At 45.4% G+C, this 14,853-nt stretch overlaps 1 protein-coding gene and 1 long non-coding RNA gene across 2 annotated transcripts in view; one reads left to right on the top strand and one right to left on the bottom strand.

Annotated features, from left to right (window-relative positions):
• PUSL1 (pseudouridylate synthase-like 1) overlaps positions 1–14,853 on the top strand; it is a 24,016-nt gene that overhangs the window by 329 nt on the left and 8,834 nt on the right. The window contains exons 2-5 of the mRNA XM_021417745.1: positions 952–1,009; positions 6,623–6,810; positions 12,262–12,411; positions 13,657–13,830. Coding sequence (XP_021273420.1) covers positions 952–1,009; positions 6,623–6,810; positions 12,262–12,411; positions 13,657–13,830 — 570 coding nt within the window. The remainder of the gene's footprint in view (positions 1–951; positions 1,010–6,622; positions 6,811–12,261; positions 12,412–13,656; positions 13,831–14,853) is intronic.
• LOC110408727 overlaps positions 13,840–14,853 on the bottom strand; it is a 14,436-nt gene continuing 13,422 nt past the window's right edge. The window contains exon 4 of the long non-coding RNA XR_002444515.1: positions 13,840–14,308. This is a non-coding gene — a long non-coding RNA (uncharacterized LOC110408727). The remainder of the gene's footprint in view (positions 14,309–14,853) is intronic.

Raw genomic sequence — 14,853 nt, 5'->3', positions numbered from 1 at the left:
AAGCCACGTGCTGAGCGTGGGCAGGGAGCTGGGCGGTGCTTTCTGCTGTTGGTTGGGCCAGGAAGCACAGCAAATGGGCAAAGGGAAGACAGTAAAGCACAGAGAGGAGGGCGGACCGGTGCTAGCAGCACCGCTGATTGCATTATTTGCTGCAGTGGTGGTTTGCTAGAGGGCTGGCAGGGCTGCTCCCTGCGTTCTGAGATGCTCGGATGCTGGCACTGCCCTGGAGATAGAGGCAAGCTGCTCCACAGTACTGCTTTCCCCAGGCCTTAAACATCCCACATAGGTGGCTTGCTTGTTTACATAAAAAAGAGACTGTGGGAGCACTTGTGCACCCCCGCTGTGCCTATCTACATGAGGGTTCTGCAGAATAATACCATCACATGCCAAAAACCACACTTATTTTTCAGGGTACTGTTTGTTACCTTGCGGGCGCTGGCCTCAATTATCCAGCGTGGTTGCAAGTGGGCCGGGTTTGGCCTCAGGACATCCCTCAGCACTCCTGCACTGTTTGTGAATGGCTCTGACTCCTGGAACAGGGAAAGAAGCTCATCACTAATTGGGTCTTTGCAGCTTTCGCATCCACGGGGCCTGCAAGAAAGGGTCCTGCAGCTGGCAGTTCAGATTGGGCATGAAAAAACTTTACCTGCAAACTCTTGTCCAGGGCAATCTGCCTCATCAGCGTCCATCTGAAGGGCTGGTACACAGAGCAGCATTGGAAAGATGATTTTTGTTCCTTGCATGCCACCGCTGCGGCTGTTTTCCTGTCTGTTCTCCCAGTGTTGTGTCCCTGCAAGTTGTATGAAAAGGTCCGGGTCACTCAGCAGCAACCAGTTTGATGATTGCCCCCCCCAGTAACTTCTGGTGGGCTGTGTGTCAAGACATAGACATAGGGTAGAAAATGCAGTCTTGATACGTATCAATGACTGTTGCATCTCCTTTCCTCTGCAGTGGGGTCATGCAAACCAGCCCAGACCAGTCAGGGGTTGGAGTCCAGAATTATTTGGAGGTACGTCTTTGCTAATCATATTGTCATTAAAATAAAACTTCTGTGGTCACACTGTTAGCTATGGATATTATCGAGGATGAACATTATTTTTCTGCTGATCGTTTCAAATACGACTATTTAGCGGTATACAAGTGTCTTACCGAGTGCCTACGTGCTTTAGGAATGGTGCTGGTAGGCAGGTGGAAGAAATGGGCTCAGATATCCCACCCAAATGCTCTGGCCACGGCCGAGACATTTCCAGCCATGCCTGTGTTTACTGAGTGAGGGTGATGATTCTTGCTTTATCCGCAGCCTGCAGAAGGAAAGTGTGATGAATTATGGTTTGAAGAGGAGTTTTCAGGATGTATTTGCATGGCTTCTTGCCTGAGACCACTGTGGAGAAAGTGTATAAATATTGTGCAAATCTTGAAAGAAGAGCCCCAAAGGACTTTCTATCTCATTTATCTAATCCTCTGAACCATCCAGTGTCTCAGCCCCAGGCGCCGGACTTTGGGTGAGCCCAGCAGTTGTTTTGCATTATCCAAGTAACTTTGTTTTAACAAGGGAATGGGTAGGATGGGCGATTAAAGGGAAAGAAAAGAAAAAAAAGAGATGAAGAAAAGGAAAAAGATAAACGTATTTGGTGTTGTCTTTTCACAGTATCAGCATTTTGCTGGCCAGTTCTGGGATATGTGCTTTGCTTTCATGTGGTGGTATTGATGCTGGGCACTGCTGAGAAGGGCTGCATCTATTAGAACCACATGGGATGTTTTAAAGCAAATTTAATAGAAAACTTCTGGGGCTTGTAGGAATTTATCTTCCTTCCTCCATTTCTGTGCAGCCTTGAACTTCATAACACTCGTTTCCAAAGCCAGGAAGGCAACCGAAGGGAAGAGCAAGATTAAATCTGTAACGAGATCCTCGTTCCGTTCTGTGTGTGTTCAGACATCTGTTTTGTTTGCAGTTACAGGCAAGCAAATAACCTGTGAAGTGTAGACTTTGTGTGTCAACAGCTGGTGTCCTGAGAAGTGTCATGAACTGGTTTGTGAGTATGTCATGCAGCTCTCGAGGTGACAAGGTAGAGCTGCTGAGCTGTGGCTGAGCAGGAGGCCTGGCTGCAGCCCTGTGTCACCACGTCCATCATAGAGGACACAAGCGGTCCTGTAGTTCTCAGTACTGCTGCATAACAGAGTCCTGGAGTTGCCTGGAAGAAATGGAAGCTTGTGTTATTTCCGTGACAAACACAGGTATCTGAAGGAGCTCTTTAATTTGTATTTGATGGGGGCAAGCTTTGCAGACAAAACTTTTCCTTCTTGGAGACAATTTATTTGTCTTGAAACACTTGGAAGCCCAGCTGGCCCAGTAACAAGTCCGAGCCAGAATTCCAGACCTTGCTTTCCCAGACTGGGATGTTTGAGACTGGTGACTTGGCTCCTTCCAACAAGGAGGGACGTGTACATGCTGTAGGACTCCACGCTCCAGTCTGAATTCCCACAAACATCCCTCCTGTAAATGAGAATCTCCTGCCTAACACCTCTTGCTGAAGTGAGTAGCTCTTACTCGTGCTAACAGACACCATATGCAAGGCCTGGTAGGATCTACAGAATTAAGTTTCCTTTCATATTTGGTTTGAACCATCTCCTGAGCATGTTGTTTCCCACTGTGCTGAAGAATGCTGTTCAAAACTAATCTTCAAACATGAAGCTCTGCTTTGGCCAGCAGTTTTGTGCTACGTCCAGATATTATTCCTCATGAAAGGAAAAGGCAGAGAAAGAGAACACAGACAAACTCTGTGCTATGCAAGACAGCTTTGGTACAGCTTCTCTCCTCCAGGGGAAAAAAAAAAAAAACGAGGAGGAACAAAGGGAAAATTGACCTGGAGAGCTGTTACCTTCATCACATGTTTGGATAATAATTCCAGAGGCCTGGGAGGTTGCTCTGGAAACCCTCTCTTCCAGCAGAAGCCACTTTCTCAGCTTTTTCTTCCTGGTTTTCAGTACAACTTTTCTCTCTTCCTCTGAGAATGAGTTAGGTTCTTAATTAGTTTCAGTTGACATAACGCCCATTGAGTCAGCAAGGCTGCGATGACTTGCAACCAGAAGCTTGCATGTTATTATTTATTAGAACACAGCACTTTATGAATTGTGCAGCACCTCTGCAATGCAATGCAATCCCTTGTGTCTGTGCACCTAATGCCATTGTAGATCTGTTCTACTGACAACACCAATAAGCAATCCTGCTGCTGTGGAAGAGCAAAAGATACCTTTCCAAAATACTCTTACTGCACGTTTTCCTCTTGAACACATCCATCCACAACTGACTTGACAAGTTCCTTCTGTGGCTCCCAGATGCTCTGCAGGGGTCTTTCGTGGCTGAGCATCTTGAGCATTTTTTATTTAGACTTCAGGGAGATAAGTGGATGAATTTTTGCTTCCCAGACATAGCCGGTGCGTGCTAGCAGGCCTGTTCTTCATCTTGCCTCTCCAGCATTTGTTCAGAGGGAAAAGGGAACAAGGCTGTCAGTAATAAGAGCAATCTGGAAAGTGGATTCATATCATTCTGGCACACAACAATGGAAACTTCAGTGGGATTCAAAATATGGAAGTGCTTAGTGAATGAAACCTGTTAGCAGCACAGATCTACTAAATGCAAGTAATACTTTCCTCTGCATCCCTGGTATGCAGAATATCAGAAGTGTAGAGGAACACCCAGGGATTCTGGTTGCTGCTCCAGAAATACGATTGTCTAGAACAACTGTGACTCTAGAATTAAAGATGGCATGAAAATGAGTGAGATCTGGTTCAATGAGACACCTCTAGCACGTGTCAAGGTTCCAGTGTTTGTAACCTGCCAAGGAGAACGGTTGCATGCTGTGTGGCCTAAAGAAGGGAGCAGAGACCTGTGAACTCTGAGGACGTAGGAGAACACAGCTCCTTGATTCCTTTATCTCCTCTGCTGCTTTTTAGCTGGGTGTCCATGGGTAAATTTCTTCACTTCTGCCTCAGTTTTCCCCATTGGAATCCATAGATGATACCCAACAGTGTAAGGGTCAGAATTAACAGCAGTAAAGCTTGGGAGCTGCTGGGATGAAAGGCCTCCTTGTTGTAGGAGCTCTTTTTTTTTATTCCTTCCTCTGAAAAGGCAGATTGCCATTCAAGCAATTACTAAATGTAAATAATGCATCTTTTTTGCAGATCAGCATGGGTTATATTAATGGATTAGGGTATATAGGAACCAGTGGAGGAAGGTAACAGATGTCTATAGGCTCAAAGGCCATCTGGATGGTGCAGATATGAGACATACGCGTAGGTGAAGGGGTCATTCGTGAATTGCCTGTGAAGAAGTTCAGCAGTTCAGAAATTCTGCAAGGAGATTAATTAGGGTAGGCTTTAAATGGAATATTTAATTTAAATATTTAAATGGAGGCAGCAGTTGGTAGTGGACTCTATTATCAACTGCATGCCTGCTGGGCTGGGGGGAGAGCCCCCAGACGAAGGTTTCAGCATCCACAGACTGAGATTTGTTGTTTAATGTGATTACATTTCTCCTTGCATGCCCAGCATAAATATGTCTCCAGAGAGCTGTGCCTGGGAGGTAAGCGTGCTGGAGATAGGCAGCTGTGAAAATACAATGTTGGTGGACCTGTCATTTGCTCCTTTACTTCTGTGGATTCAGTGGCTTGAGCAGTGAAACAATCAGGTTTGCCTTGGAGCCTTCGACCCTCTCTTCCTCTCCAGTCTGCTCTCCAAAAAGGTTTAACCCTTTCGGCAGACAAGAGACCCAAACTTTTCAGTGTTCCTGTTATCCAGCTTTGTTCAGATGCAGCGTGTGAAACGATGCAGTGTGGAGATCCACAGGAGCGCTGCATCCAAACTTCTCCAACTTCTCCATAACAAGAAAAGAGGATGTTCTCTCTTGCCTTCTCTCCCTCTGTTCCACTCCGCTGTGCTCACACTGGCTGTTTTGTGCCTGGCAAGAAAGGAGGGGGAGGCGAGGCCAGGGGAAGAGAGGAATCTGCAAAACACAAACATATCTTTGCAGAAGTTTTTCTGTTAAAACACAGCTTCTGCTTAAAGACAAAGTGTTGAGGCACAAGACATGGTCTGCTGCATAGAACTTACTTAATTTCTGTCTGCTTCTCTCTGCTTAAGGGCGATAAATAAAGATTTTTATTGTTAATTGTAACCATATGTGAACTCCAAATAGAAGGATTAGGAAGGGGAAAAGTCTAGGGTCATTTCTGTTCTGTTTCCCAAGCCTTCCCCTGCAGCTCAGTTACATTTTTATTTGCCTCCCTGTGCTTTATAATGATATGTTTCTGAGAGCCCAGAATCCTGTCTGCTCAAGTTGTAGGAATCTGGAAGGCATTTGTGAGTCAGCAATTCAAGCTTTATTGACTCTTGGTACCAAATTGAAATGTAATAAAGACCACTGCTGGGTTCACCACTCAGGAGGGAAGATGAGAGAGAAAAGGAAATTTCCAGTCATTCATCTAGTTTTCTGCTTTTTTTTTTTTTTCCAGTAGTTCAGATATGCTTCATTCATATGCCATAATAAGTTACACTGGATTTTTTTATCTAAAAGCCTGTCCTCACAAAGACAAAAACAGCATTTTGCAGGTGCAGTAACCTACTTTTAAACCTTACTGTATGGAAGACCCACTGTGGTTTTAACATTGCTCCAGTAAGTTACTAAAACCCCAAGTGGAGTTTGCCCCTTACCAAAGTCCACTCTGGCTTTGCTAAATGTGGACTGATCTGAAACCCTTAAATATATAGCATCTAATTATCTCCGTTAGCATCTTTCTCCCTCTCTGTGGTTATTTATACCTGCTGGGATGGCTCAGCATCAGCTCCTCCACTGCTGTGTTTTATTAGAGCTATGCCTTGGTTCTCTGATCTGTTTCTGTTTCTCAGTGGGACCAATAAATGCATTACATCAGTGCTGTGCTACTTCTCATCTGGTCCCCCGACTCCTCCTCTGCTCTGAACAGCTGATGGAAGCACATTGCCCTCTGTAGCCTTGCTCCTGTTGTGGATGGAAAAGAAATTCTGCCAGCAGCAATAAGCTGCAGTACTTTACACCATTTTGGCCAGCAGTGGAACAGAAGGCTGCAGCCTGAGCTCCATCAGGCCTCTTAGCTGTAACATCACTCTGACATCCCTGTATGCTGCTTCTGTCCCTTTAAAGCCTGAGTTCTGGAGCTCTCTAAGAGCATGCACTGTGCTGCTGTTATCAAGCTGATGCAGCTTGAATGCAGTTCTTAGCAGTCAGGTGCAGGAGTTGTATCTGAATTGAAATGAGTGATTGTCTGTTCTCTTTAATTCTGCCCAATTATATAAAGCAAAGCACAGGGAGGTAAATATTTTTCACTTTGTTTTATACGTAAGGAAGCTCACGTGGCATATTGGATGTTCTCTTTAACGTGATCCTGGGACACAAGGTGAGAAGCCAAGTAGTACTAGCAGAAGTCAACAGGTCCATCTCCATCCATCTCTGCAGCTCACAGTAAAACTCCCTATTGCTTCTCTGGGAACAGTAAGGAGGCATGATGTGGTTAGCAAGGAGGAGGGCATTGTTTCCTAGGTAGCTCTGAGTCTCCTGTTCATGGTTCTGTCTCCTGTTGGATTGCAGAAGGCAGCACAGAACCTAAAACCTGTTGTTCCCATCAAGTTCCACATCTCCAGCCGGACAGACAGCGGTGTCCATGCGCTCTGCAACTCCGCTCACCTTGACATCCAGAGGGCACCAGGGAAGCCAGCTTTTCAAGAGAGAGTGCTCATTGGTTGTCTGAATCACCACTTGAAGCCTGAGCCAATCCGGTGAGTTGGTGGCAAGTCAAAATCCTGTATTCTGTTCTTGTTAGAGAAGGGGGGGAAAACGTAGCAATGATCTCCCATCTTCACTCCCAGGAGATATTTTTGCCCCGTTTTATGCCCTGGCAAACCACTCCCATGCACACCATGCACATGGGTTTCTCTGCTACTACCAGACTCCTTGCACATTAAAGACCAGACCTACTCCACTGTTGTTAGCAGATTATCTATGCTGGTACCAATAAAACACAAAATCTTGTGAGACTGGAGTCACTGTGTTAGGATTGAACCTGCCAGGATGACTCTAATTTCACGTGAGCCAGATATGTCAACTTTCAGCTATGCTTTATTCCCCAAATGTTCTTTGCTGGTTGAACTAGCACTTCACAAAAGCTTGGCTGCAGTATTCCGAATTGTCTTTGTGCAAGAAGATGAAGAAAAAGCAAATAAAACTGCTGTTAGTGTTAGCAGAGCCCACTCTTAGCATCCCAGCTAGACCAAGGCCACCACATGACGTGATCGGAGAAGCTGCATCAAGAGCTCCAGCTTAATATTGCTGTAACAAAGTTGGATTGATTTTGCTCAGTGTGATAGATAAACAGACCTTCTTATCCTGTACAGTTGTGAATGACTAGAGAGAGCTGCTCTCTACTCTTTCTTGTGTTACTTGGTCTTTGTGTGAACTAAAAGCAGTTGAAGGTGCAGACTGTCCATGTCTGCGCAGCGTTTGTTGCAGTAAGATGTGACTCTCTGGGCAGTACCCTAACAAGCAGCGTGCCAAAGCACTTCAATGTGTTGTACAAGAAGATGGCTGATTTGTAGGAAGTGTTTGGGTGAGCAACAGAACTTTGGTGCAAGATGCCAACTGGTAATTACTCAGAGGACCCAGTTGCTCTGTTTCACGTTACTGCAGTCTGGTGGCATGAGCATAAAGGAAGATTATGGAGGCAAATTCCTCATGCCAGAGCAAGAACCCGGGACAAAAAAGAAAATCCCTCCCCACCCAATGAAGGGATTTTTGTAAGAATAGCAGCCTGACTATGAAGCACCCTCCCCCTTCCCACTTCACCCAGTCTGCTTTATTTTCTAATCTCCTCTTTGTGAAACAGGGCCTGACCCAAATGCCGACACAGCAAGGCCTGGGATTTGAGGGCTGACATCATGCTTGCATCTGCCCTTCATTTTGCAAGGGCAGACTCCAGTTCTCCATGGCCTGGGGAACAGTGAACCCAGCTGTAGAGGTGCAGGCATCCAAATAGTTTGGTGGCTGAGGAGGGAGATCTGAATGGTGACATTTCTTTTCTCCCAGGAGGTCCTTCATGCAGGTCCCAGATGCTGTGTAAAGTGAAGAGAGACCGTGAGTTGGCAGAAGCTGTGATGTGCTCTGTGCTGCTGTGAGGCTGCTCACTGGCCTTAGCTGCGTGCCTGACCATGGGCACACAGCAGCAGCATTTCCATTACTGAAGCCTGGGCTGGCTAAATAAGACTTAGGAGGGAGAAATGTTAGGAGGAAAACTGCACAAGGAAAGGGAGCAGGAATATGTCTCTAGATGTAGGTGTTACTCTTCACTAATGCAAGTCATCTTGTTGGCTAGTTTTCCTTCTAACCATGACCTCTTGCAACAGCAGGATGACAGCACCTGTCAGGTACGTAGCAGGAGGTGGTTTCTTCTGGTAGAATCCAAAACAGTCTTCATCATTAGACACTTTGAGTTTACCAGGATGCAGTCAGCTCTACCTCTCCCTCCTCCTTTGGTCTGAACCTTTTACAAATGGCTCAGCTGCTTTCCATTAAGGAGCTTGGTGACAGGCATGAGTCTAAATGGATCAGCAGCCAACTAAATATTACTTTGCCAAGAATTCTCTCCTAATGCTGGATAGAAAACCCAGCACTTTCATGTGGTTGCAAGCAGGGGGTGATGGAGAGAGAGATCTTTGTGAGAACTCATTGTTGATAAGAGTTTGAAAGGGAGACCAGATTCCAAACTGGCTGGCTGTATCATTAGCAATAATGATCTTCTTCGTAGCTTTGCCACATGATGGGTCTCTTCTAAGAATTTTTACATTTGCAAAGCATTTTTGAAAGGATCTTATCCGCAAAGATCAGAGTGTGTTCTGCAGATGGGGTAACTTGAGGAGGACATTGCTATCACGTAAGTAGGGATAGAGTAGTGCAGTAGATTCGTGCCTGCTATTTCTGGTTTCAGTTTGGTAAGTTCACCATAAAAGCTCTCTGGGTGGCAACAAGACAGAGCTGGGATTCATCCCACCTCCTGCAAATTGGCTTTCACCTTCTGTTGCCAGTGGAGAGAGGAAGATGTACTTCTGGAGGACACCTTCATATTTAATACATTGGTGTTCCTAATTAGATGTCTTTTGGGCTTTTTTTCCTTCAAACTCTTCTGAAGGTTACACTCTGTCAAAAAGCTGAAGAATGCTCTGAGTCTCTATTTACCAGCAGTCTTGTAAAAATTGGGATGTTAACAAGGCCTGAAATGTAGAATGTTTGAAGAACTGGTGGAATAAATGCTGGAAAGAGATTCCCAGCTAGAAAGAGCCCAAGGTAGCAATTGCATCTACCAGGAGAGGTAAGAAAGGATGTCTGCAGTGAAGAATCATGCGAATGTAAACGGGCTTTTCTGAAAGAATCGCTCTGTTGGAGGTTATAAAAGGATGGTTATTTAATAAAAATCACTTAAGTGTTAACAAGAGAAGCTCAAGGGAGATGAAATGCTTGTGGAGACATGTAGACAGAGGAAAATCAGTGGAATACTTAATTATATTACCGTGTTTAGAAGACGCTGGAGGTCCTAGGTTCAAACTCCACTGCAGGCCTGGAGGATGTAGTTTGCATTTCTGATGGGAGTTTATAGCAGTGAAGCAGTCTTCTGGGCTTGTTATTGCAAATCTTTGCAGAGGCCTGTGGCTCAGCTTTAATTTCTTTTTCTGTGGTCTCAGCCTGTGCAGTGAAGAAGTGTGAGCCAGGGGCACTTAGGCTGACAAAACTCCCTGCAGCACCAACCTTTTAAAAGCAAATAAATAGCTTTATCTATTACTCGGTCCCAAATGGTATCAATTTTTTTGGCTGCTTTGGATCCCTCCTCCTCCATTTACAAAGCTCCAAAACCAGAGGGGCACATGGCAGAAGGAAAACTACCTTCTAATGAGAGGCATCCTCTAAAGCAGTGTCTGCAGAGAGAAGATACTTCTGAGACAGAGCCTCTTTGCTGCGTGCTCCCAGCAGGATGATGACAAGCCAGAACTCTGGACTAAGGGAAAATAAAATCCAGTAAAAACTGCTGCTGGCATCTTCAAATCAGTCGTAATGCCCTGGGGATGTGCAGAAATACAGGGAAGCTCTGTTTTCTCCCTTGCCTGAGAGAAGTTTGTTTCTCCTCTGCCAACCTTTGCAGCCTCCTTCTGTCTACTGAGCTGCCCCTGTTTGATGGCAATGGTGGCACTGGCTTAGGAACACAAGGCATTTCTTCCCTGTTGCTTATAGAAGGCAGTAGGGGCGTTCAGCAGCCTAGCAAGCTGCTTCTTGAGTTAACTGCCCAGTGTCAGTGGAAGATGACTGGGCATAGCCATTCCCCAAAGCCATCGTCTGCACGTGTGAAATGTGGGGTCCCTGTTCTGCTGTATCCAGACAGAAGCAGTCTAGGTGGGATGCTCCTTTATTGTCATTGCTGCGGCAAAGTCTTGGAGGTTGTGGGGGGAGGTGGGAGGGAAGTGACCTACTTTCAACTATTTCCATCTGCTACAATGAGCTGCGTAGCTGCCTTTAAGAGTGAGCATGGAGAGCTGCTTTGGGTATGCAGGTATCTGTCGTTGGGAAGTCCTTCCTGCTCTTATCTGGGGCCACAGCTCTGCAAGAGGGTTTGGGCTTATTCTTGTAAGAGAGTAATTCACAAATGGTTTTTAGTGCTAAGTCCTGTCTATCTATACACAGAGTGATGGCAGCCTTTCTTGTGGATGCAGCAAGGCTAAGGTGAAATGGATAGGAAACCTTAGGATGTCTGATTGTATTTTAGTGTTTGCAGGTAGTTGCGTGATTTAGAAAGTGATTCGTGAGTGTGAGGAAAAATAAGAAGGCCCAGGCTATGAGACCTCTCTTACAGGCTCATTAAAGCTGCTGGATTTCATGGCTCTTCTTCTCAGTTTATCTATTAGAACTGCATCAATTGCCAGTAAAAGCAGTGCCACTGACCTGCCTTTGTGACAAGTTTGACAAGCAAAACAGGAAGACAGCTGTTTTCTGTTGCCTAACATACAAGGTGACAAAACTTGCAAAAATCACCATGAAAACAGTGCACTGAAAGCCCTTTTTGATGGTTGTTGTGGTTGGGACATCTGGTTTTATCATCCACGTTGCATCTCTTCCAGCTCAGTTGATGCTGTCCCGCAGACTTGAGGGCTCTGGGTACGGTCAGTATGCCTTTGAAGGCAGGCACAAACACACTCTGTCCTTTGAGTCAGTGTTTCACAGCTGCATTAGGGCAGTTGTGAGCCAAGTGAATAGTCTGGAAGAACTCATCAACTTGGGAATGATGCTGCAATAATTAGTTTCTTGTTGGCGAGCCTAGAGCAGGGACAGAGTAAGTATTTGTGTGCCTGTCAAATTCCCTGTAGAAAGTCCCTTTATGGCTGTGCGTTAAGACAGTTAGATCTTTGAAAAAATGTTACCTTGGCCGTGAGCATGTCTGGGTGAGAGCCATAGGCGAGAAAATGTTTTCTTACAGGGCTCAAAGGAAACCAGCCCTCTCCTTTTGGTTTTCCTACTAAAGAAGGTAGTGGATGAAAAGTCCAATGGGAATTATTTCTACAGCTGCTTTGGTAAGAGGAGGAATAATTGCTATTTTCTCTGTTCTCCCAGCATAGTAGGGATACCACAAAAGAATTGGTAAGAGTTTCTTGTGAAAAACACACTTGACATTTGCAACAGCCACTGAAAAGTGGGTCATGAGCTAGCACAGCATAATACTCTCCATATGTGAGATACATTTCATCCTGAGGATCTCAGGAAACCTCAAACATTGTCTTGCTTATTTGTTTTTTGCAAAACTTTCCCTCAAGTGATTCATATTTGTACATTCACATGAATATTTCAACGAACGTGCACGTACACGTGTGCCTTCCGCACCCGGCTGTGTGTGGGAATCCTGCAGGCTCTTGAATGGTGCCATCCCTGAGAGCAGGAACCAGAACGCAGCGTTTAGCTGAAGCAGAAGAAAAAAGCTGATGGCAGCCAAAGTTGATTATTGGCTGGAAGTTTGGTTCAGGATGCTAAGAGTTCCAACAGTGAGATTGCTAGGAAGTGTGTGGGCTTAGAACACAGCGTAAATGCAGTTTCTGAAAGAATCCGCTGCATGTTTTAATCCCACCTATATGGACACCAGCAGAAGTTTTTGAATTAGTGCGTGGCGTTTCTGTCTCTCTCATTCTCTTCTGTCATAACAGCATTTTGAGTGCCTATCGAGTGACCAACAATTTCCATGCACGCTTCTCTGCGCTGTCAAGAACCTACATTTATCGGCTGTTGATGGGCTGCACCCACCATTCCCAAGTACCGGTGTTCGAGAGGGATCTGTGCTGGGCTCCCACTGGGGGGTGAGTGTCTTCCATACACCCTCCCTGCGCAGCTCTGCGAGGACTTGGTATTTGGGGGAGGTGAGGAAGGGGTAATTTCCACATGTGAAACCAGATTCCAAGGTCATATTGGAAATATTGAAATCGCCGCAGCTGCACTGAGTCACATTCAGTGAGGCCTGAGACTTACAGTTCTTCTTAATTGTACAGTCAGCTGTAGCTGTTGTTAACATGCTGAAGTACTCGATGGCTCTGGGCCACATCCACGAACAACTCTGTGTGCCCTGCATGGAAGCAACGAGCATTTCCTCAGATAACCTTGCCAGTTCATACAGCAAACCCATTCTGACAGCTGGCTGAAGGGACAGCGCTCTGATACGATGCAGACAGGCAGAAATGCATCACATGGCAGATGTCACAGCTTTAGGTGTGACCACACGAAGAAGGCAGCCAACAATGAAGGCTGGCAATTTTTCCTTTTATCTCATCCTGTTTCTGGTGATGGCTGCATGTAAATCTTCACTCTCGTCCTCTGTCTTGTATGGTTGAATAATAAGTGAGAGCCCATGATTCTGAGCAACCCTACGGTAGCAAACTAGTGTTTCTAGCTCAGCATTCATGTGTATTCTTAGAGCAGCCATTGGGTCTTAACAAATTAGTGCTTGCGTAAAGAAAGGATGAAAAACAAATTCAGTGCCATTAAAAAACATTTAAGACGTGATAAACAGTGGGTAAGGAAATAACAAACAAAGCCCAAAATGAAATTAGTTATTGCTCTTCAGTCACGGTTGTGCTGAGATAAATAAACATTCAAGAACACTGGAGTTTCTCACATAGAAAAAACTAAGGTTGGAAAACCCTCATAGTGTTTGATATTTTCTTACCTGGTGACACCTTTTTGAGTTTACAAGGTACTGCGAAGGATTTTGTTTCTCTTTTCCTCCACTCTAGCCAACAATTTGCATAAAGTTATTTTGAATTCAACCATATTAAGCAGCACAGCAGGATAAAGCTTTGTGAAAAAACCTGTGCCTGCCAACCCCTCACCTAGCCTGGGGCTCTGAGCACCTTCAGACCTCAGGTCATTTGGCATCTTGGTTTGTGGTTTGGGCCATTACAGGAAAAACTCCACCTTCCACAATGCTGCCATGTTGTATCTACATGCTCAGTTTAAGCCTCTCATCAACTAATTGGAATTTGACCCACATAATGTACTTGGTCCCACCTAATGCTCCTTTCCTTTTGGCACTGCCTGTTTAATTTCAGCCACCTCAATGTGCCTGCCATGCAGGATGCAGCACGGTTCCTGCTGGGAACACACGACTTCAGCACTTTTTGTTCACTCAACTCCGAAACACCATTTCGGTCTCCAGTCAAAACCATCCTACAGGCAGACATCCAACCCTCTTCTGGTTTCCTGTCCCACCACTATGAATACAGGTGAGTGCCTGCATACTCAGCTGAGGAGCTGCCCTGATCGGAAAAGCTGCTTTGTCAGGAAAGCTGCTTTCCAGTGTTGTGCTGAGGACTGACCTCCTCTCCCCACATTGCCTTCACAATCTCAGCAGGTTTCTGCCTAGTGATGGTTTGGAAAGGATATTTCTTTCCTTCTCCCAGTGACCTCTGGGGGAGAAAGATGAACATGGCTGAGGGCAGGGAAGCTGGCCCAGTTGTTTGTGCAGTAAGGCAGGATGTTATAAACTGATGTATGGAGTCAGGCACAGCAATTCCTATGTGGTGCTGAAGATCAGCACTGGCAGGGGATGGGGTTTTTTTTTTCTTACCTGCTCCTGTCCTACCTTTGCCTAAAGGCTGCAGATAGGAGGATAAAAAACTCGCCCAACTCCTAGGGCACTGCTGTAGCTATGCATATCCTCTCAGTTCACACCAGTAACTCCTGCTGCCTTCCCAGGGGATGCTGATGAAGGAAAATTCAATATTTCTCAGTCAATACATAAACAAAAGTTTGTTGTGTGTCAGGTTCTTTCAGGACCAGGTCTTGCAAGTATTGAAATGAAGTGGCTGGATGTATTGTCTCCAGCAGAAACTGAAGGTTTTTTTCCCAGAAAGATCACATGTATTTATCATCTGAACATGGCCCCTGCTTTCATGCTATTGTCTGTCTCCAAACCATATTTTCCTTGTTTCCGAATAATAGAAAACCCTTGTCTATTTAGTTTCCCCCAACAATCCTCCATTAGGTTTGAATATTTACTGAGCTGTCTGCAACAGTAAGGGCTGTGCGTCAAGCTTTGGCTGAGCCTCACTGCAGTTTGCAAATAGCCTGCTCTTTCTTTCCCCCCTCGTCCTAGAATGGTGTGTTTTGCCAGCAATAGTGTAGGACAAAAGCCAAAAGGGAGCTGCAATAACAGAGGGAGATCTGTATGCTCTGAGTAGCCCTGGTCTTTCAGTTCCTCTCAGTTTCCCTATTCAGGGTCAGGAGGAAAAAGGCATTTTGTCTGA

The sequence above is a fragment of the Numida meleagris genome, chromosome 20 (genome assembly GCF_002078875.1).
Source record: "Numida meleagris isolate 19003 breed g44 Domestic line chromosome 20, NumMel1.0, whole genome shotgun sequence".
In the NCBI taxonomy this organism is placed as follows: domain Eukaryota; kingdom Metazoa; phylum Chordata; class Aves; order Galliformes; family Numididae; genus Numida; species Numida meleagris.
The sequence above is the reverse complement of the archived record's forward strand: the minus strand, read 5'-3'. Positions and strand labels throughout refer to the sequence as shown.